Source organism: Triturus cristatus, chromosome 12 (assembly GCF_964204655.1).
Source record: "Triturus cristatus chromosome 12, aTriCri1.1, whole genome shotgun sequence".
Classification (NCBI taxonomy): domain Eukaryota; kingdom Metazoa; phylum Chordata; class Amphibia; order Caudata; family Salamandridae; genus Triturus; species Triturus cristatus.
Window position 1 is genome coordinate 215,376,538 of NC_140595.1, and position 22,505 is coordinate 215,399,042.

Below are 22,505 nucleotides of genomic sequence, written 5' to 3' on the forward strand. Positions count from 1 at the left end.
TACATTAAATCCCACACTGGCATCAGTGTGGGTTTAATGTGCTGAGAAGTTTGATACCAAACTTCTCAGTCTTCAGTGTAGCCATCATGGTGCTGTGGAGTTCGTGTTGATGACCTCCCAGCACCATATACTCTTAATGGCAGCACTGCACTTACAATGCGCAGGAATGGACCATGGGTACTGTAGGGGAACAGGGCTCATGCATCTGTACACACACCACTGGCATAGTGCACCCAGCTAGAGGGGTGACTGAGGTATGCCAGTGCAGTGTGTTTGTGGGCATGGCACACAGGGATGTGTATATACTAGGAGGGTAGCTGTTCCTCAGAGAATAGAGAGTGTACCAAAAAGTTGGTGTGTGGGCTTATCGCGCTGTTGGGTCTAAGTGAGTGTGGGGGAATTCCTCCTTCAGAATATAGTGCCCTCACACACCCTTTTGAGTGTCATGCTTCATCATCGGGCGTTGCTCCTCGTGGGGGTGGCGCTGCAGTCCCTCACGGGCCCCACAAGAGGGCTCTTTATCGGAGATCTTTTATGGAGACACCGCAGTTGTTCATGGGGGTGTGTGGGCCTATAAAAAAGGAAGGTGAATTGGCGGGTTAAAATTACTATATGGAACCCAGAACCAGAGTTTTTATTCACGGGTCCCGTATGGCAAAAATTAAAATGAATCCTGGAGCTCCTCGTTGGAAAAAAGGTAGAGGGCAGATGTATGACTTACCGCTGCTCTCAGGATGGGTGTAGTGGTGAGTGAAAGTCCTACAGAAATAGGGTCAACATGTTTCGCGCTTTGCTGTTGGTCCATAGGGGATCCATTAGCGCTTCGTCAGGACCGGTAATAAGGTGGGGAAAAAATTGAAACGGGTTCCAGGGAAGCAAAGAACTGTGACCCTGGAGTACCTTAATATTAAGGGGGTTAAGCGTCCAAGCGCTGATAGGAACTCTTTCTTTAGGAACCTATGCCCAACCCTTCTAGTTCAGGGGATGGGCTCCGTTGGCGCCTCGGCGGTAGCAGGTCGAGAAAGAGTGCTCGTCTGCCCAGGGTGTGGAAACATGTTGACTCTATTTCTGTAGGACTTTCACTCACCACTACACCCATCCTGAGTGCAGCGGTAAGTCATAGATCTGCCCCCTACCTTTTTTCCAAAGAGGAGCTCCAGGATTAATTTTAATTTTTGCCATACGGGACCCGTGAATAAAAACTTTGGTTCTGCGTTCCATATAGCAATTTTAACCCAATTCACCTTCCTTTTTTATAGGCCCACACACCCCTATGCACAACTGCGGCGTCTCCATAAAAGATCTCCGATAAAGAGCCCTCTAGCGGGGCCCGTGAGGGACTGCAGCGCCACCCACACGAGGAGCAACGCCCGATGATGAAGCATGACACTCGAAAGGGTGTGTGAGGGCACTATATTCTGAAGGAGGAATTCCCCCACACTCACTTTGACCCAACCGCGCGATAAGCTCACACACCAACTTTTTGGTACACTCTCTATTCTCTGAGGAACAGCTACCCTCCTAGTATATACACTGTATTCTGAGGGAGCACGGGTACTGGACCTCCTCTTCTCTTCCAAACTACGCTCCTGGTCCCCCACTCTCTTTGTATTATAACACAGGGATGTGTGCTTTGTCGACTCTCTGTTTTGTTCTGCACCAAGACTCTCAGCCTGAAAAGGCAGTGTGTGTGTGTCAGGGTACAGGGCCTCTAAGGGTGGCACAATAAGTGCTGCAGCCCTTAAGGGCCTTCTCTGGTCACAAGGCCCTGAGTACCTAGGGTACCATTTACCAGGGGCTGACATGTGGCCAGAGATGCCTATAGGGTTTAAGCTTCATGCAGTTTTAGGGAAGGAACACAGGCCCTGGGTACCTGATTGGCAGGAGCCCAGAGCACACTCAGTCAAATTACATCAGCAATTCAGCAAAAAGTGGGGGCATACCATGCAAGAAAGATGGCACTTTCTCACATGGAGGTACAGATGACGCAGAATAAGTTAAACGTGTTGCAAATAACCAAAGTCACCACCGCAGATCTTCCTGCTTTGGCTTCTTCTATCTTCTTCTGATGCCTTTTTCCACTGGGGCCAACTTGATAGAATGAATTGCCTGCCAGTGTTTTATTATTCCTGTGACCAAATGAATACTGTTTCTAGTTCGCATGGGAAATAACTTTGCTGCATAGGCTACAGGTTACCAGTTTGGGATTCACCTTTTTCCCTCCACGTGGCAATGAGAAAAAATCCCACAAAAAGGTTCCTCCCCTGCTCCACCGCTTGTTTCTCCTCTTGCATCCTCCTCTCCACCTCTTGCTCATCCTCTTCCAGCAGGATAGGATCTTCATCTTGAGCCACTGTATTTCCATAAAAATTCCAAGGTGGCTTCTGAACAGAAGATTTTCCCACTTGAAAAGAACACAACCTTCACCTTTGAACATATCAGTTGGAATGAGGATAAGGTGTATACACTTCCTGTTTCATACAATTGACATAGTTCTAAGCCAATGAAATAATGTTTAACAAAAGCGAAACTATTGTGGATGTATCTTGCGTTCAGATATAGTTCACAAATAGAACCTACAGTTACGATGGTAGCACATATACGATTTAAAAACTTTAATTAGCCATGAAACCCCAAATCCAAATTGAATTTATTTTTTAAAACAATTTGTTGTAAATATAATTTTTAAAATGTACGCTTGTAACGCTGTACATTTAGAAGAAGTGCAAGTGAAAGCAAAAGGATCACGCAGCAAAAGGACGCTAACGTTCATAATGAACTTTGACCTCTCGCGAAAATACTGTGGTAGGAAAACCAACATAAAGTAAATAAATCTTAGAAATCCAAAGGATATTGTTATAACTTTATCGTTATAACTTAAAGTTACATTTTGTGCCCTGCCCCAACTTGGTATAACTCATGCAACTCCATGAACAGTATTGTCAACTCGCAAGACACACTAAATTAACTACAACTTGTGCATTCCCCATGCATTGCTTACATATTACATCAGATATAGTATATTGAATTATTACATTCATAACAAGACTCCTGGCATGACAGTCTTTAAAAATAAAATCAGGTAAAACAATTTTAAGATGGTAAAATCTAATGCCACTTTAATTCTATGGAGAAATACATCTAATTCATGGAAATAATAACTGTATTTTTTATTGATAGTATTCCTCTACCATAGCTGTCATAAAAGATATCTGGACAAGGAATTTGCCTCTATTAGCCCTCACATCGCATTTATTCAAAAACATATAATTATCACTTACTTTTTAAGGTGATAAAAGTTAGTACTGGATGACTGGTTTTAATAAATTAATAACCTGTACCACTCAACCCATGTAACAGACACAGTAATATCTTAAGGAAGGTGACATAAAGCAAACTTCTACACAAGTGTCTTTATTCTGGTATGAATTTGTTAATATTTATGCTTTTTTTATGTCCAATGACCACACCTGTTTCTGAAATGACCTCTGGGAAGGAATCTTGAGTTACAGTCCAGAATAGATAAGACCCTTCTCCGAACTCATATATTGAGGGACAGCAAATAAGGCCCAGATTCTTACCCCCATCTTTTTTCCGTCCTTCCAGCCTCGAGATCAGCCACCGCTTAGCTTCGGGTTTGACAGCGTGTCGGAGCTGGATGACAGCCAGCGACCGAATTGTAGATGTGAGGCAGCACTGACAGGGCACAGGTGTCCAGGAGCCCATGATGCCAGCGTACATAAAGGGAGCATGCCAGTCTGTAGAGGAAATCACAAAAGAAGATATTACCTCCATGGTACAGAAGGATATACAAGCCCTCAGATGAAGTTAAAAAAACTATTAACCCTGTCATTACCACATCATTCTCATCTGTCTTCCTCATACCTGTCCATATCTACTTGAGAGTGGCTCTTATTAAGCTAGTCTATTTGAGAGCCCTATCAATAAAGGAATCCTTCTGTAGTTTTGTTTTTTAAAGTTTCCAAAAATCATTGAGGCACTAATAAAATCATTAGTTGGTCACTAAAGCTTGCAAAAAGTTGGCCTAATTAAGGTATCAATTTACTTCGGTCTTCAGTTGTAATATTTACGTTAGAAAACTGTAAAACATTCCTTTCCCAAAAATTGGATTCCTTCAAAGGTTCTTCTCATATTTGGGCGAATGGTTATTTTCCGGAGGGATCAAGAATTTGTTTGGTACTACATCCGCCTCAAAGGGAACACAGGCCTCACAACCTCAGTAGGTCCATGAACATGTGACCCCTTATCCCCTTGCATGCTACCTCCTGGCTGTCTCTTTGTCCACTCTCATAAAATGTGTATTGGTGATTCTACTCTCCTATATGTTTGATGTCTCAGTGTCTCATGTGGTGACAGTATTGATCTTACTTGGGAGTGAGACTTCTTTGATTACCTTTTACCACTCCTCAATACATCCTTTTGTAGTTCAGGAAAATCACACGAAAAACAGACAAGTTGGTTTTGGCCCAATAACTTGTCCCAAAAACATATTAGTGCGAGTGCTGAGGTCTCTCTTAACAACATCAATATACCTCTCTACTTATTGGATCGAAGGTTGGTCATACTCAAGACACAAAGTCCTGCAGTAATAAGAGGCATTTATCACAGTGTATGGTTTGTTAAAAACAAAGGGGAAATATTCCAGACATCAGAAACAGTTTGGAATAGAAGTGAGGCAATCTTCAAAACAAGGGTGGCACATCATATTGCCTGCCTTGACAATCCTCAAGTAGCTGCTGAGAAGAGGAAGGCCTGGGCTTAGAGTAATGCAAACTTCTACCCTCTGGCTGCTTTAATGATGGATGGGTGCAGCACAACCACAAACTACATCTCTTGTTAGGCTGTCTGCAGTGGTACTGCATACCAGAGAGCCTGAAGCCATATTTCCAAAGACTTTTAGTGCAGGCTACCACAGCACCTAATGAGACTCGGGATTGAAAATTAATTTGATAACATAGATGCCACTTTCCGAGGCTCCATCACACAATACAACATTGTGCATGTTTCAAAAGCCCTTTTTACTGCAGTATTTCTGTCTCATTTTACTTACCACCATGGGCCTGTTAAATATGTCCATAAACTTGCCTTGATTTAATATCATTAATTTTGTTAATTTACTTGCTATAAGCCACTAATTAGTGCTTCATAAATGTATAGTTAAGAAAGGAGGGAGGGTTCTTTCTTCAGTGGGTAAATGTTGGTTATTTGGGGATGGAGGGAGAGTGACATCTATGCACTCTCACTTAGTTGAAGGTATGTAAACAAGAGCAACATTTGAGACGCACCAAGGTGCTACACTTCATGATATAGCTGGTATAGACGTATTCTATCGAAGACTGGTTCATAAAAAAAACTTTAAATGCTTCTCCTTTAACGTCCATGGTTTAAACAGGTCTTGTGAAAAGGTTAATGTAAGTCCTCAAAGAAACTGATGGAGATATTTGCTTCTTCCTAGAAAATCTCCTGAAACCCAGCAATAAACCGCAGGTGTGTTTTAGCTATTTCAAATGTAACACTCATCTTCCAATAAAACGAAATCAAGCGAGGTGGCCATCTTATGTGGTTCCCAAGTGGGCTTTTCCCTACAGGAATCTGTCACAGATAAAGAGGGGTGTTAGGTGCTCTTAAATGAGAGGCTAAGAGGGAAGGTGAGAGTACTTGAAGGGGATTGTGCCTCTAACCAGGGCCAGGAACAATTCCTAAAACACATTACCCAAAAACTCGAAAACAGAGAAGAGGGTGAGTGCCACCCTATCTATTTCACAGGAATCATCCTGGAGGCTCTCAGAGTTGGGCTTGGTAGATGTTTAAAGAGTTAATCACCCCGGTGAAATAAACTACACACACTACTCAGCAACCCGTAAGTCATATGCAAGAATAAGAACATTCTTACTAGATCATTCCTTATTGCTGAGCCTATGTGAGGCAGCCCAATCTATAAAGACCATTTTAGACCACCCCCAGTAAAGGGTTTGCTGCTTTGAGAGGATTCAATTAGTGCATTCTCAAAGACTTGGTAACTAAGGAATATATCTGTTCCCAAATCATAGAATGCTTTTGCTTTAACCAACACAAGAGAATGCTCTCCGACTATCGTCCGCAATTTTCTAAAAGCGCTTATCTGGGAACTTAGATAATCGAGACGTTTAGAGTAAATCAATGAGGGGAAAACTACAGCTGAGTTGTAAAAGTAGCTTCTTTGCCTAGAACATTGACACAGGCAAACATTTTGAAAGAAAGCCTGGCACAAAAGGAGCATGGCCAAAGCAACATGGCTGACTAGACCTTTTCCTGAGAGCTCCCGCACACAGTCTAAACTGGGAGCAGCCCAAGCAAATTAAACACCCTGAAGGCCCAAATTGTTCACAACTGTTGAGGAGGAGCAGTGGGCGTGTGTGGAGCAGCATGTAGGAGACCATAATTGTATGTAAACCCAACACAGGCTTGCTTTTGGAACCATGTACATGAGGCCTTCCGGCTTGATGCATACGGCAGCTGGGGGCTATTTAGTACCCCTTAGTGCCTCACTGTCTGGTTTTCTTATGTTGTGGAGGCTGCACTGTGACACTTAAGTCATTTGTTACCTCTTGTCGGGGGCACCATTCTACTTCTATGTTCTTTTTGTTATTCTGAGAGAGTCTAAGCTTGCACTAAGATAACATTTCATTGTATTTATATTTTCCAGTGACTCCCTCCTCAGCCAGCAATAGGGGATCTTGTTGGATGATGTTTGTGGCTTTCCTTTCCCACCCCAGCAGAAAGGGACACTCAAATGTCCTGCCTCACCTTCATATGGACACACCCCTCCCTCACTGCCTGCATGAGTGAGAAAACAGCAGGCCTATAGGTTTCTGTCTCACTGCTCTAACCACACCCCCTTTCTCAGTCAGCCAGTAAGACGCAAATTCTGAATTGAAGCAAAGGTGAGAATTTGAAGATTTCCTTCCCGCCTCATGATTACCATGCCCACATTAGCCAGGTGAGGGACATAAAAGCAGCTGGCCAGCAGCTTGCATCAGACAACTTCAAGTTGGACTCTACAGCACCCACCTCCAGGAGGATCTTACCCGGAAGTAGCAGCAAGACGTCCAAAGCAAAGACCTGCCCCGCCCTCAGGTGCCCATAAGACCTGCTTCAGGTCATTGCCTTGAGTCTATTTAAGGGCTTAGGCCCCGTTATGCCCAACCACACGGCTCTATTCTGCCTGCGAGAGGAGGGTCATTTGGTATTGCACAACTTTTTCTGGTTGGTTGTGTTTTGTTATCATGCATGTGGCCCCCAGAACGTGCTTCAGAGTTGGTGCTACAGCATGTATCTTACAGATGGAGTGGCATGTGAAGAATTGTGAGGGATTGTCACACAGAACTGCAGTGCTTCTAGTCTTCACCAATGGTACTGGCTCTATAAGCTTTAAAAGACTTAATTTACCAAACATTTATCTACAAATGAGACCTCTAAGAGTAACCAAATGGTGTTTCATGAAAGGGCACGCCCCGTGAATGTGGGCCACTTTTTTCAGCAGTGCCAGGGCCAAATTGTGATCCCAATCCGACCCTGGCTGGAGCACACCCAAGATGAATCAACTCCGCAAAAGAGAGAAAGTTTGAGCCTGACATGCCTAGAGCAGATCCTATTTGGTGCAGCAGCCCGAAGGAAAGATCAGAGTGACAGGAGGCTGGGAGAGAGGATATTTGAAGAAGCCAAGGTCTGCTGTGATAGAGCTCTTGTTTGCAACGAAGGGAGTGGATGCTGCCTGTAAATAGTGGTCAACTACGGGGGAAGTGAGAGGGAGGAAGGAGACATTCTGAAGAACAAGTTACTTACCTTCGGTAATGTTTTTTCTGGTGGATACAGTATCTGCCTGTGGATTCCTCACCTTGTGAATATCTCCTGCGCCACCAACATTCGGAAATTGCTGTAGCTCTCCACGCCGACGAGGACGACATCACAATAGCATGGCTCCGCACGCGGTTCCGCAGACATCACTGGAGCCATAAGAGGGCCTCGTCGGCGTGATGACGTCAGTTTCGCCCCTTTTTTTCCGTGCCTTCGAGGCACACGGACGGACCGACAATATTATATACACAGTACATAATATTCAAACCAACACACACAGTGTGAAGTCAATGCAGGAAAGCAAAAGAAATAACACACTTCCTTTGACAGTAACAGATGCATTTTGAAACAATATCACTATTGTAGGTATACAAGGGTGGACAACGGGGAGGAGGGTGGGTCAGTAAGGAATCCACAGGCAGAAACTGTATCCACCGGAAAAAGCGTTACCGAAGGTAAGTAACTTGTTCTTCTGATGGATACATATGCCAGTGGTTTCCTCACCTTGTGAATAGATTCCCACAGCAGTCCCCACTGCTACCAAAAAGTCCTGAAGGACGGAACGTGCAAAGTGTCCGTCCCTCCTTACCTCGGTATCTAACCAATAACAATAGACCTTTATTGTATGATTATTTAAAATCTTTTACAAAGGAAGCAACAAAAGTGCAAGTTAAAAGCATCAGATCTGATTTAAAAAGACATGCGTAAAAAGCAGAAATACTATACAGTGATTAAACGCTGTCCATTTAGTAGCAGCATATGCAGAATTTGGCGTATGGAGTGTGCAAAGTACAATTGTCGGAGGTGCTTGGTATGACGACTGCGGTATCTAAGCAGTAATGCTTCGCGAAAGTGTGGAGGGAGGCCCAAGTTGCCGCTCTACAAATGTCCTCCACAGGAACACCTCTAGATAAGGCAGATGTAGAAGACTTTGCCCTGGTAGAATGAGCTCTTATACCCTCTGGAGGTTCCTTACCGGCCAAAGAGGAACAAATCTTGATGCACAAGATAATCCATCTGGAAAGAGTGCGCTTGTGCACTGCTCTGCCTTTCCTGCAGCCAATGAAGCCCACGAAGAGCTGGTCATCCACTCGAAAGTCTTTAGTTCTATTGAGGTAAAAACTCACCGCCCTTTTAGGGTCCAAGCGGTGAAGCCGCTCCTCCTCCTTGGAAGGATGAGGGGGAGGACAGAAGGTAGGAAGGGTAATGGACTGCCCCAGATGGAAAGGAGTTACCACCTTAGGCTGAGTACCATTCTTTCAGCATGAATGGTCAAGAACGGGGGTTTCGAACTCAGAGCTTGATGCTCACTTACCCTCCTTGCCGAGGTAATGGCAATGAGAAAAACTGTTTTAAAAGACAATAGCCTTAAGGGACACTTGTGCAAAGGTTCAAAGGGAGAACCCATTAAGTAAGTTAAGACAAGATTTAAGTCCCATTGAGGCACAATAAATGGAGTGGGCGGAAATTTGTTGGTATGGCCCTTAATGAACCGTAAAACAATAGGTGATTTAAACAAGGACGGTTGATCCGGCAAGCAAAGGAATGCCGACAAAGCCGATAAATAACCCTTCACAGTAGCTACAGCAAAGCCTTGCTGAGCTAGAGAGAGAGCTAACTGAAGGATGTTGGATAAACGAGCCCTCAAAGGGTCAATAGACTTCTCCCCACACCAATGGACAAATTTGGACCACCTATAGGAATAGATAGATTTGGTGGAATGACGCCTGGCAGACAAAATCACGTCTACCACGTCAGGCGGGAGAGAAAAAGAATTCAGCTTGCCCCGTTCAATCTCCAGGCATAAAGGTGTAAGCTCTGGAGGTGGGGGTGTAGAACCTGCCCCTGCGACTGCGAGAGGAGGTCTGCCCTGAGAGGGAGACAGAGCGGCGTCGAGAGCTGTGCCTCTTCTTCTTTTTATGTTTCTTTGACTTTGAAGCATGACCCGACGCCAACTTCGAACTCAACCTCGACCTGGACCTGGACCTGGACCTCGAACGCCTTCGACCTCTCTTCTCCTTTCTCATTTTCGCTATGAATAGCTTGGCTTCTCTCTCCTTTAAGGCCTTTGGGTTCATCTTGCGTCAGCAAGAGCACCCCTCGACGTCGTGATCCGATGACAGGCACCAGACACAATCTTCGTGTGGATCCGTGATGGACATGTGTTTACCACACTCTCTACAGGGCTTGAACCCTGACTTCCTCGTCGACATCTTTAAGAAAGAAGCAAGATGAGACCAGAAACACAGCAGAAACACAAAGTTACTAGAAAAGCTACGGAGAGTCCCAAAAAATTGTTAGCGTCGACGGCGCGGAAAAAAGGGAACTGACGTCATCACGCCGACGAGGCCCTCTTATGGCTCCAGTGAAGTCAGCGGAGCTGCGTGCGGAGCCATGCTATTGTGATGTCGTCCTCGTCGGCGTGGAGAGCTATAAAAATTTCCGAATGTTGCTGGCGCAGGGTATATTCACAAGGTGAGGAATCCACTGGCAGATGTATCCATCAGAAACAATGTGGTGACTACTAGATGAAGATAGAGATCACACTAGAGAGGTGGCCCCACAATCAAAGGGAACAGGGCACTCACTACTTGACACTAGAGGAAAAATCTTTTCCCTTTGAGTACTAAAGTTTTCATTTTCAATAATTCACCATTCATCACAGGATTGCATTCCACTACACTGGGATAGATATACTTATTCTAGCCACCAACTAAAAACCAATATACCACCAAATTAGAGGTATAACATCACCGATTTTAATAAAAAAGATTTTCTTATACTATCATAAAAAATCCAGTTCATACACATTGTTTAAAACAAGACCCATAAAGATAAACCAATTCATCTATAACATATACAATAAAAAACCTATATACTCAATAAGTAAATTTAAAAGAGACAATTGAAGTAATACAAGAGACCACGAGTCCTAACAGGGAGACCCTTTTGCACAGTTGTTAAAGTGCTGTTGCATAACCTGATCTGACTTTGAGCATCAGTTTAGTATCCTGGTGAATATAAACTTCATTCATCTCAGTGATTCCCCGTGATCGGATCCAGTAAAATTTAGCGTTGACGCGTTTCGGTGGATGTTATTAATCACACCTTCTTGAGGACAACTAGATAAGGTTTTTTTTCACACCCATATTGAAGTAATACATGTGTAAATAATCTAAAAAGAAGGGGGGGATGTACAAATATAAGCTTTCAGTTATACATATTTTAAACAAAATATTTAGTTCAGGGTGAGATATTTTGTTTAAAACTCCACTGCGAGTTTTTGGGCTCCTATGGACCGCCAAACTCATAATCAGGCCCTAAATAAGGATGCATTTTCTGCCCCTCCCCACCGTTTTTGCACTATACCTTGAACCACTTCACTCCAGAAGTCAAGACACAAAGGACATACGAGGAATAACATTAGACCTGCATGAGCATAACCTAACCTTCTTCAGGTGAAATTTTGGTCCTGTTCATTTTCTAATGCCGTTAGGGAGAGAACTGAAAGTTCCTGTGTAATTTCACCTCAAACTTAACATGCATAAATCTAAAGCCCTGAGAATTAACACTCCGGAGGAAGACATGGCTTGGCTGGTAAAGCACCCCCCCATTATGTGGTGTTCAACATCCATCAGATATTTAGGGATCCAGTTAGCAGAGACTATACCTGTCACATTTTTGGCTAATTTCCCACCATTATTTAGCAAAACTGAAGGAGAAGTGCAGAGATGGCACATAAATCACTATCATGGGCAGGAAAGATAGCAACAACTAAGCTGAAAATACACCTAATGGTTCTATTTCAATTCCAGTCTTTGCCCCGGCAAGTTGCCTTCAAAGCACTTAAAGTTTCTCAAATGTTTCTGCTCCAATTTTATAGAATGAGAAAAAAAACTGGGGGCCAGATTTACAAAAGTATTGCGTTTCCCTTGCTTCATGCAAGGTGACACAAGGACAAAGAAAGCCTTAAGTGAGATTTACTATGCCTGCCGGAGTCACCTTGCATGACTCTGCGTGGCATTATAAATATGGGGAAATGCAACACTGGACAGGTCATGGCCTTGCGCTACTCTGCACCGTGAAGGTTTTCCATAGGTAGAGCAAGGCTGTTCCCATGCATCCACCCATGGATTTCGGAGCATTCCCAGATTTACTACCAGTGGGAAATCTGGGAATGCGTCAAAAAGGCACGCCTTCCCAGGGGAAGCGCAATGCGGAGAAATATATTTTAATTACATCTCGTTCTTTCCTCTTTCTACAGCACACATAGAAAGAGGAAACAGCCTCTAAGGATTCATTTTGTGCAGGAAGGTGTTACTTCCTCCACTTCACAAACACAATCCTGCCTACAATGCAGGATCCTGACGTGTAGTGTTTTATTTTAAACACACAGATGACTCCTTAGCAGAGATACTATTGTGGTACATAGCATGACTAGAACCAATAGAGTGATCAGTAAACATGCCGATCTCACCAATCACAAGGGCCTCTCTGGTAGTCTGGAACCAAACAAGTATAAGATACAGCCTGACCAGCTTCCCTTCACCCTATACACTATTACTTGGAAACCCCGAGTTTGGACCCGGGCTTGCCATGAAGGTATTTCTGAATTGGCCAGAGGTACATTGTATACAAACTGGAGACTTAGGGCCCCATTAGGATGGCGGGCGGATCGCCCCCGCCGGGCCGGCGGTAGTCACCGCCGGCTCGGCGGGGGCGATCCGCCCACCATCCATGCTGCAAAGACCCCCCCGCCATATTACAATGGCTGGGGGGTCCGCGGTGGACGGAAAGACCGTCCGCCGCTTTTCCACCCGGTCGACAAGTCGACCGGGCGGAAAAGTGTTCAATATGGTGGCGGTGTCTGTTAGATACCGCCAGCCATATTACAATGGGGGTGGAAACATGCCTTTCCGTGGTGGCATTGCCGCCACGGAAAGGCATGCGGAGTTTACTTGCGGGGGCCCGTTACGGGCCCCCAGGGACTCTGGGGGGTAGGGGGTACACATGGGGGGTACCTATGGTACCCCCCTGCATTTCAATGTACAACGTGGCAGGCACCGCGCGGTGCCTGTCACGTTGTGCATTGAAAGTCACAACCTGCCTTTGTGGCATTGCGGCGGGCAGTTCTTTCAGCACCGCCCGCCGCAATGTTTTAAATGCGCGATGCGCCCGCCAATGTGGCGGGCGCATCCTAATAGAGGGTGCGGAACCGCCACTAGCATTGCGGGCGGTCCCGATTCCCGGGGGTATGGCGGCCATACTAATGACCCCCTTACTTTCCAAAGGAGTTATATAAGGGATAAAGTACCCCCCTGCAGTACATTATATGAATATTGCACGTCATCGAGGAGTTCAACAACTATACAGAGTAACAAGGCTGAAGGCAGAGTTCCTTTATAAGGTTATGGAACACAGAGAGACTTGTAACATCCATATCATGTATGCCAGGGGGTACTTTATCCCATATAATACATGGTCACACCATCACCTTTCCAACATACTACTTATGCTCTTTTATATAAAAAAGAGCATGTTTGCAAAAATGAAGAATAAAAATAAAACCTCTAGGGATAAATTAAACATATCAAAACCCTGTTAGATATTTGTTGCAAACAGATATTAGAAACAATTCAATACGAGTTTATAAAAAATGTTGCAGTAGTTTGGAATGTGTAGAAACATTCAGAAAGATTCTCGTTTTTCTCTAAGAAGTTAAAAAAATAAACATATTCTCTCTGCTGGTCATTGTAAGCTATTAAAACAGAGCAGAAGAAAAAAAAAAGCAATGTTCCATTTTTGTTGCTTTAAACAGCTGCTTCAATTACGCTCTGTGACCTGAGCTGCCTTTCAACTGGACTGCTGGCAGCACGCATTGTGATGTCAGAACTCAACTGTAATAACTTATAATAGTTGAGTTCTGATGACGTTTCTTTATAAACTGCGACTGGGTGCATCACAAGTTGCCAATTTTAAAGAAATTAGAAACTCCTGTTAATAAAAGGTTTACAGAATCTCATGTATTATAAATGTATTCGACTTGGTCACGCAGGACTGTCAACAGGGGGAGAGGGAACAGTCTAGGTATAATCAAGTGAGGCACTGTTTTGTGTGCCCTCAGATTAAAGAAGCTGCAACGTAATGTGTCAGATGATACGCACTTCATCTCTGGGATTTACAAACTCCTACTTAAGGTGTAGTTACCACTGAGGGGAACATACCAAGAACAGATGGGAAGCATGATTAGGCTAACACTTCATAGAAGAATGAGAGATAGCAGGCGAAATCCTATTGAGATTGCACTGGACCACACCATGCCTGCAAGCAATAGATGGAAAGATGGGATCAATGCTTGAGCGGCTGCAACCATCTAGGAACTATTCCCTTATTATTGGAATGTAATTTGATTAATTGATTCCGGTGAGAGATTCTTGAAGCAATAACACTTTATCTGGCCTTCACCTCAGGATACTACTCAAGTTTTCCAGAGTTTATAAATCTGTAATTAAAGTGCGGACCCAAAAAAGGAACTCACCGCTCAATTATTCTGCTACTGAAAGCCAAACTGACCCTTCAGCCTAGTGGGCTTTCATTCCACACACACAAATATTATCACAAACTATGGTATATCCTAGAAATGGAGAACATCTCTCATGCCATACAGGGCACAAATGGCATATTTCTTTATTGTGGGGGTTTTGAATATTTGTCAAAAGACTGAAGAGAGTGCACATGTTTAAGGAACGTAAGAGTGATACAACTCTTAGGGAATGGTTGAACTAATTTACAGAGGTGAAAGAAAGTGTGGGATGCTCACTTAACGTGACAATATCCAGCAGCGATTCAACACAATGTGACCTCATACTGAGGTTGCCAAGTGACATGAGGGGGGGCTGTTTTTACATGAGGTTTTGGAAGATTGAAAACTTACCCACCCAAACTGGAGCCAGAGAAATAACTAATAGTGACGAGTGGACATATGAAAAAGACACCCTACACAATCATACAGTAAAAAAAATCAACAGCATTGGCAGGAGTTTCACCTAGTCACATTACCATCCCCCCGTCCACAAGATAACCATTCTATTAATACCTACTAGAAAGTATTGTCATCCCTGTTTTCTAATAACAGTATCTCTGGATAGCTTAATGATCCCAACCAGTCAATTTTTAGCGAAAGTCAACAGTGTTTGGTGTTTGTGAGTCCCTGTCTATTTTCAGACACATTAAGGTAGTTAACCAGGTCTAGTCTCAACCCTCTAACTAGTACCCAACTGCTAATCATTGAATGCTTAACCAGGCTACCCCAAAGAGTCAAGAAGGCTTTGGAGTCCCACCTCAGACCAACTCCCCAACATCCCACAGAAATGCGGGGAAAAGAAGCACCCATGTACGCTCTTGCCCCCACAGATCCAACCTATCACTTGACACAGAAGGCAGACCCTTCACCGCATTTCAGCGCAGACGTTTTTTAATGTACATGTAACTTTTTTCAATTTGAAGGTAAAAGCACTGAGAGTTTGAATCTCTGCTGCCAGTGCTCTAGGCCGTAGATTTCCATTTTCAGAGATGAAATCCACTGATCCTTACCAAGTGAGCTTTAAAAGCTGCAAGAAAATGCAGCAATCATTAGAGAGCTGATATTTTATAAAGTACATATGTTTCCTGGGCTATACAATGAATTTTACTCTACTTGTCAAACCTTCTCTGGTGCAGGAGCCTGTAGGTTTCATTCAGAGCATAGTTTTCCTGCCAATCAGCTTGATTAAGGAAATGCAGTCATATAGATGGATTATTAACCTCCTCATTTTAGTTTTGCAACTACTGGCTGCTAGTATAACATAATTTGCATTGGAAGCAGTCTTACACCATCAAGAGATTACCATGCAGAAAGTCTCTGTGTGACAACCAAATGGTGGATCCACGAATGTCTTAGATATGAACATCTATTGATTCTTGAGGTTAAGCAGGGAGTTTTTGGGCCACTTAGAGATGGGCAGAAGACTCAGGGGACATCAGTGTGACCAGGAAAGTCTGTGATCTGAAGGTAAGCAAGAAGATACGGGATGTGAAACGGAGGAGTTTAATGATCCGAAGATAAGCAGGAACCTTAGAGACCTAAAGTGAGAAAGAGCTTCGGTGATCAATGTCCGTGAGAAAGAAATTCTGGGCAGCAGAGCAGGGTAAGGAGCCACAAGTAAATGAGAGTGAGAAGGATCATTGAGCAACTCATGGTGAGCAGGAGCTATTGGAGTAGGCAGGAGCCTATAAGAACCGAGAATGAGCGAGGTGTTACATCTGGGCCAATCCCGTTCTATGGAATCTGGAGTATGAAATGCTAGATTACCAGATTCCATGGAATAACAGTTGACCCAGGCTCTTCGCGTTACTGTACACCAACGCTGTTGGTGGTTATAAAGATTTCCAAATGATACCTTTGGGTGACCGCATTTACTTTTTGGAAGGAGAATGCTACACTGGCGACTAGTGGAGAAGTGATGAAGAGCCTGGAGTCCTGCTGATCGCAGCTCACGAGATGACATCACCGACGAATCCAGCAGCCTCACTTTCTAGAAGGAGAAAGGAGAATTCAATTGTCCGAAGTCCACGAAGTGCATGTGAGTAGGGCGGAGCGCGCCACACAGCATGACGAAGGCACGCATGCTCTGCTAGTCATAACGCTGCATAATGGAGCGTTCCTTTGCAGACTAGAGCACAACCTGACATTAATTATAACAAGCATTGGCATAGCCAATAGGTCTCGCTTTTGGGACCTTAAAAGTGTTTACCCATGCATCAGTTGATGTTGTTGCACCAAGGATATTATGCTGCATAACTAAATACTTATAAGGTCCCAAAAGCGAGACCTATTGGCTATGCCAATGCTTGTTTAAAGGGGGCCTCGAAATGGGTCTCTATCGGGCTCCGTTTTGTGCCCTGGCACAGGCGGTCCGTTTTGTTTTTCACACTGCAGTGACAGCAAGCACATGATGTGCACATGCTCACACTGCTCACTTATCACTAGTGGAGAAGTCACGGCATGACGTCATGCCAGGGGAGCGTTGTAGGGGGAAGGGAAATCCTTTAAATGGAGTCATTTTCTCTCTTTATTTCTCTTCTCTTTTTGAAACTCAGGAGCAGCAACTTTGTCGTGGTGTCACCAGGGCTTTAAGTGGAAGCGTTTTCAATATTATGTACATAGGTGCTGCTTATTAATCTTATGCAGCTAACAAGCAATGACAAAGCTAATAGTCCTGACTTCTTGTAGGTATGATGTGACTTGTTGTATCATATCTGGATGCAATGACAGACAGCAAAATACAAGTCGGGCGGCACAATATGCTAAGCACAGCTTTTTAGCTGACCTGTTGAAGCCACGCCCTTAATTGCATTGGCCACGACCCTCTGACAGCCCCCCCCCCCCCCGTTTTTTTCATCCCACTTAAAGCCCTGAGTAAAGGTACTGCATAAATTGCAGCAGTGAAAACATGCCCACATACACAGAGACAGCACAGTGTTTGTGCAAGCTTGCCTCACACAGAAGTTTCCTTAAAGTGCAAGACAAGTAGGGCACCCTTTCGATGCAAAGAAAATGTAAAATATGGTAGCACACCAGTTCAACTCGCATACATTCGCAGAGCAGATGCATACTGGATGAGAAGAGCAGATGCATACTGGATGAAAAGAACTAGCACCGACAGAATTCAGCTGTCCAACACACTTCTAATCAGCCCGGTTTTGTGCTTTAAGAGAACTCTGCTTTAATTCAACCCTCAAACGCACCCGGCAATCATTGGCAAGAGATCACTTAGTCATGTTAAAATTGGTTTTTGTTATTAACGTAAATCAGTCATGTTAAAATTGGTTTTTGTTATTAACGTAAATCTCCCTCGTTTTCAACCAAGTAAAGCGCCAGTTCTAACTCGAGTATATTGGAGTGTTAACAAATAAAACGGCATTTGGATTTTACATAGTGAGAAGTGTACGCCTAAATTGGGCTCTCTTTGAACCACATCTCTTTTGTTCTAATTAAATTCTGAATGAATCTTTCATGTGCCTTGGGCCTACGACAGAAAGCAGACGGGGCAGCCGTCTAATTACGCCCAAAATGAGGCAGAAAGTTGTAGGGTCACCATGATAACACTTCTCTGCATAGGCGGCCCACGTCGCCCCTGCTTTCAGGGGAGCCTTTCAGCAGTAGTTGGCGAGCTAGACCTTTGCTCCCCTAGCCTTGGGTGATGGATGCCAGGTCAAACAAACCCAAAAGGCTTCAAAGGGTTTGCTCTGTTTCTAGCGGCCTGGGCCCCGCCCTTGAGATGCTGTCTTGGTGCACTAGCAGGAATCACTTACGTCTCTCTGACCCTTCTTATACCTTCCAGCTCCTACTAAAATGGTGCCAATTACTCGAATGGGCATTAGACTTAGTGTAACTTACTTTATTCCACATGTGTGCCAGATCAGAACAGACCATTCAGAGCTTCCTGTGAGACAGGACTGTCACTCTCTTACAAGACCACACCTTGCTACATCAAGTGGTCTATTTGTGAGTTAAATTAGAAACCAGCATTGGCAAAACAATAGGTTTTGACTATTAAAAAAAAACATTGACAAACCCAATAGAATTCGCAGACATCATGTTACACAGCAACGCAAGCTGCTATGCAGCATGGCTTCAAGAAAAAATAAAAGAGCTATGATGCGGTCAACGCTGACTGCGTCATATTGCTTTAAAAAAAAAAAAATTAAGCCATGTTGTACAGTTGCTAGCGCCGCTGTGCAATATATTTAAAAAATGTAAGTGTCCCTGTGTAATGTAAGTGGTGCTCACGTAAAACAACCCAATACCTTCAGGTCGAGTTTGCATTACATAAAAGCACCAAAAAATGTATAACATAAAAATTAAACTCCTTCAATGGAATTGAAGAGGATATGAGGGAGCAGGGTAGTGGCCACGAGGGAGGTGAGGGGAGCAGGAAAGAGGACGTGGTGGGTTGAATGCGGGGGGGGGGGGGGGAGATTCGTTCCAAAGAACGGCAGGGGTGGTGTGTTCACACGCCAGGGTGGCGAGGCGATGGCTGCAGATCCACTCTTACGGAGTGCTCGCCAAGTGTCCCTGTGAAATGTAAGTGGTGCCCAAGTAAAGCACTCCAAAACCTTCAGGTCGTGTTTCCGCTACACAAATGCATACATAAAGGGGGAAATATTAAGCGGAGGCAGCCGACCGCAGCTACCAAGAGAAGGCACACAGGATTGGGGGTGCAGGAGCAGCACTGGGGGAAGTAACGTGGAGGCATGGGGAGGAAGCTGGGACGGAGGATTTGCAATAAAGAATGATAGGCTAAGAAAGTGAGTGAGCTATAGGAAACTGCTGGGAAGGAGCTGGAGGAAATGGTGCACTCCAGAGGAGTGGAGGTGTGATAATCGTGAATAGGAAAGAAAGGGGAGCAGAAAGCATGGGCTCGTTACGTGTCCCTGTGAAATGTAAGCGGTGCTCATGTAAAGCACTCCAATATCTTTGGGTCGTGTTTGCGCAACATAAATGTGCCAAGAAAGGTGCAGGTAAACGACAAACATGTGCACTCGTATGCAGCGCTCGTTCGGATTATTATATATTTTTTTTTAAGTACCTTCTGAGAGAGTAGCCAGTGGAAGGACAATGACTAGTCGTCGGCAGCTGTATTTGGGCCAAGCTCCACACCACAGCATGTATGGCAAAACAGCAAGTGAAAGCAGACGATGGACGTTCCGGCCAATCAGAAGCATGTAAATTAGAGCGACCTTGGAATGAACAAATGGCAAGTTCAGATAAGTACTGGACAGGTTCAAAGCCACTTTTAAGACTTTTTTGTTTTGTTTGAATGCCAGAGATTTCGCATACACAGCACAAGAGCGGTGCAGGCAACATCTAAAACCAAGCGTTGGCCGCGCGAGAGCGGCTGCAGACGCAATATGTGGTGGGGGAGGGGGAGAAGCAGGAGTTGTGTGTGCGTGTGCGTCATCGCGATCGCTCTGAAAGCGAAAGTGATCGCGATGACGCACGAGTTTTCAAAGTGCTGCTGGCGGGCGGCTGCACGCGTGCACAATCGCGTGAACGCAAGCGTTAGGCCAGCCAGCAGCACTTTGAAATTCCCACATACAAAATGTCTCTTCGAGCCAGCGCATGAGCTGGGCTCAGCGAGACCTAAAAAACGGGAGATGTCACACGCGGCAAGCAGAGTGTTCTTACATGAACACATTTGGCTGCTGGGAAGATTATTACGTCATGTCCTGGTTTCAAAGCCTTTAACTTAAAATCAGGGAGAGGAGTTGGCCTAACGGCTAGGGCAGTCAACCACGAATCTGGGGAACCGGGTTTGAGTCACGGTAATCACGCTGAACATCCTGTGATTCTGGGCAAATCACTTAATCTCCCCGTGCCTAACAAAAATAAATGTGTCCTCATGTAACACAACTGGTGCTATGTAAAGCGCTCTGATAACCGATACCGGGTCAAGTTTGTACTATATAAAACTCCGTAAAGAAAAAAAATCAGTCAGCTGATTTTATGTTATCCAACTTGTGCAAACTAACAGATTCAGTGATTTGCACAACAGTTTATTTCTATTTACATGTACTGTAACAATTTCCACACCTGGATTACATGTGTGAATAAATGTAATGGAGGGTTGAAGAAGATCTAAGCGCATTAGATATATACTAAAATATCGAGATATTTATATATATATATGAACCAAATGCTCTCTCCCCAGTAGATAGAAAGCACGACACAGCTCCGGAGTGCAGAAAACGGCTTTATAAAATTTCTAGCACGCGGTGACACAGGTCCATGAAACGCTTTTGGCAGACGCGTTTCAGCCTTGATTGGCTTTCTTCAGTGCCGGTTCCATGAGCTCCTCATTGTCCTTGGGGGTCAAACAAAGATGTTATAATGACCACTCCCAGTCAGGTGATTACTTGCCCCTCCTCCATCTCAAGGGTGTGTCAAACATCTCGCGTTTATCCTGCCAGGCACACAGCATGCTGGTAGTTGGAGTCCTCTAGGGTTGCCTATTAAGTAATTAAGGCAAACCCAACACCAAGTGATGTCCCAATAAATATTGGATACCGGGCCCCACACCAGCTTGAGTGCCCAGGGGGATACAAAAGCCGTTTAAGAATCCCTTCTCAGGCACCCAATTTGCCTCCTCTCTCCCCTTGCAGAAATCAAACCTCAGTAGTCCATCAAACTGCTGGGGGGGTAGCGTGTTTTGCAGTACAATGCAGAGTCCAAAGATGCTGTTTAACCACGTTACTCCTGAACGAGAGGGCGTGTCGTAAAGCCAGCAACAGCTTGCTGGCGAAACATGAACCAAATGGTCTCTCCCCAGTAGATAGAAAGCACGACACAGCTCCGGAGTGCAGAAAACGGCTTTATTGAATTTCTTGCACGCGGTGACACAGGTCCATGAAACGCTTTTGGCAGACGCGTTTCAGCCTTGATTGGCTTTCTTCAGTGACGGTTCCATGAGCTCCTCATTGTCCTTGGGGGTCAAACAAAGATGTTATAATGACCACTCCCAGTCAGGTGATTACTTGCCCCTCCTCCATCTCAAGGGTGTGTCAAACATCTCGCGTTTATCCTGCCAGGCACACAGCATGCTGGTAGTTGGGAGTCCTCTAGGGTTGCCTATTAAGTTATATATATATATATAAAAAGAAAGAAAGAAAAAAAAAATATTTGCATAATTAATTAAAATTATTACAAAGTTCGCATAGTAAAATAACATTACAAAATGAAAAAATGTTTAGAAAAAGAAAAAAATACTAGGAATGATTACTCTCAGCTCCCATTTCTTTTGAGGAAGGTGCATATACAGTCCAGAAGTTAAGAAGTCCCAGGTGGCCCACTGTCTGTTTGGCCCTCCTGTTCTATTAATTCTAGGCTTTTTTTTGCTTCTTCCAGAAATTTGACTCCGCGGCATGCCAAGATTATGGAGGAGCCTCTGAGCCAGCATGTGACTGCGTGTCTACAAGAGCGAATGTTTAGCTCGTTGAAGATGGGTTTCAGTAAGAATCGTCTCTGGTTTATCAGGGCCGGGCATGTACAGAAAAGGTGGACCAAAGTTTCTGTATTGTACCCGCAAAGGCGGCATCGTTTCGTCTGGTGAGGCGGTTACCAAGATGGTAGTAGATCTTTTGAGACGTGCATCCCCATCCGATAGGCTAAAAATGCCTTTATGAGATGACCGTTGAAGTGGGATGCTAGATATGGCAGTGGTTTTAGAGTTGTGAAAGAGTTCATGATGGTCCAGCCATGCCGACGTTTTGCCAATGTCTCTTTGTCCTCCATAAAGGATTTCCTTTTTGCCACCGCGTTGGCTAGTTTACTTAGCGTTGCCTTATCTGTCCCTGATTTCCAGACTGATTCCAGCTCCAACTTTTCCACACATAGTTTCAGATATTGTCCCCAGATGTTCGGCTTTTCAGTTTCCCCACTTTTTTTAATTTCCTCCCAGCTTAGCCAGTCCAATGTTTCTGAGTGAGCAGTTCGAAGTTTATGACAAAGTTTCACGAAACCGCTCATGCTCCGGTACTTCTGATTTTGCAGACAAAATTCAAGCCTAACTTGTGAGGCTGAGGCAGATTTAGGCAGGTTGAAGACCGCT

General features: G+C 44.4%; 1 protein-coding gene across 4 annotated transcripts in view; it reads right to left on the reverse strand.

The window, feature by feature from the left end:
• The window catches only part of LOC146773110 (anoctamin-10-like), a 330,529-nt gene that overhangs the window by 285,044 nt on the left and 22,980 nt on the right, over positions 1-22,505 (reverse strand). For all 4 annotated transcript variants that reach the window (XM_085639951.1, XM_085639952.1, XM_085639949.1 and 1 more), the window contains one exon: positions 3,582-3,758. In XM_085639951.1, coding sequence (XP_085496077.1) covers positions 3,582-3,741 — 160 coding nt within the window. In that variant the 5' untranslated portion in view covers positions 3,742-3,758. The remainder of the gene's footprint in view (positions 1-3,581; positions 3,759-22,505) is intronic.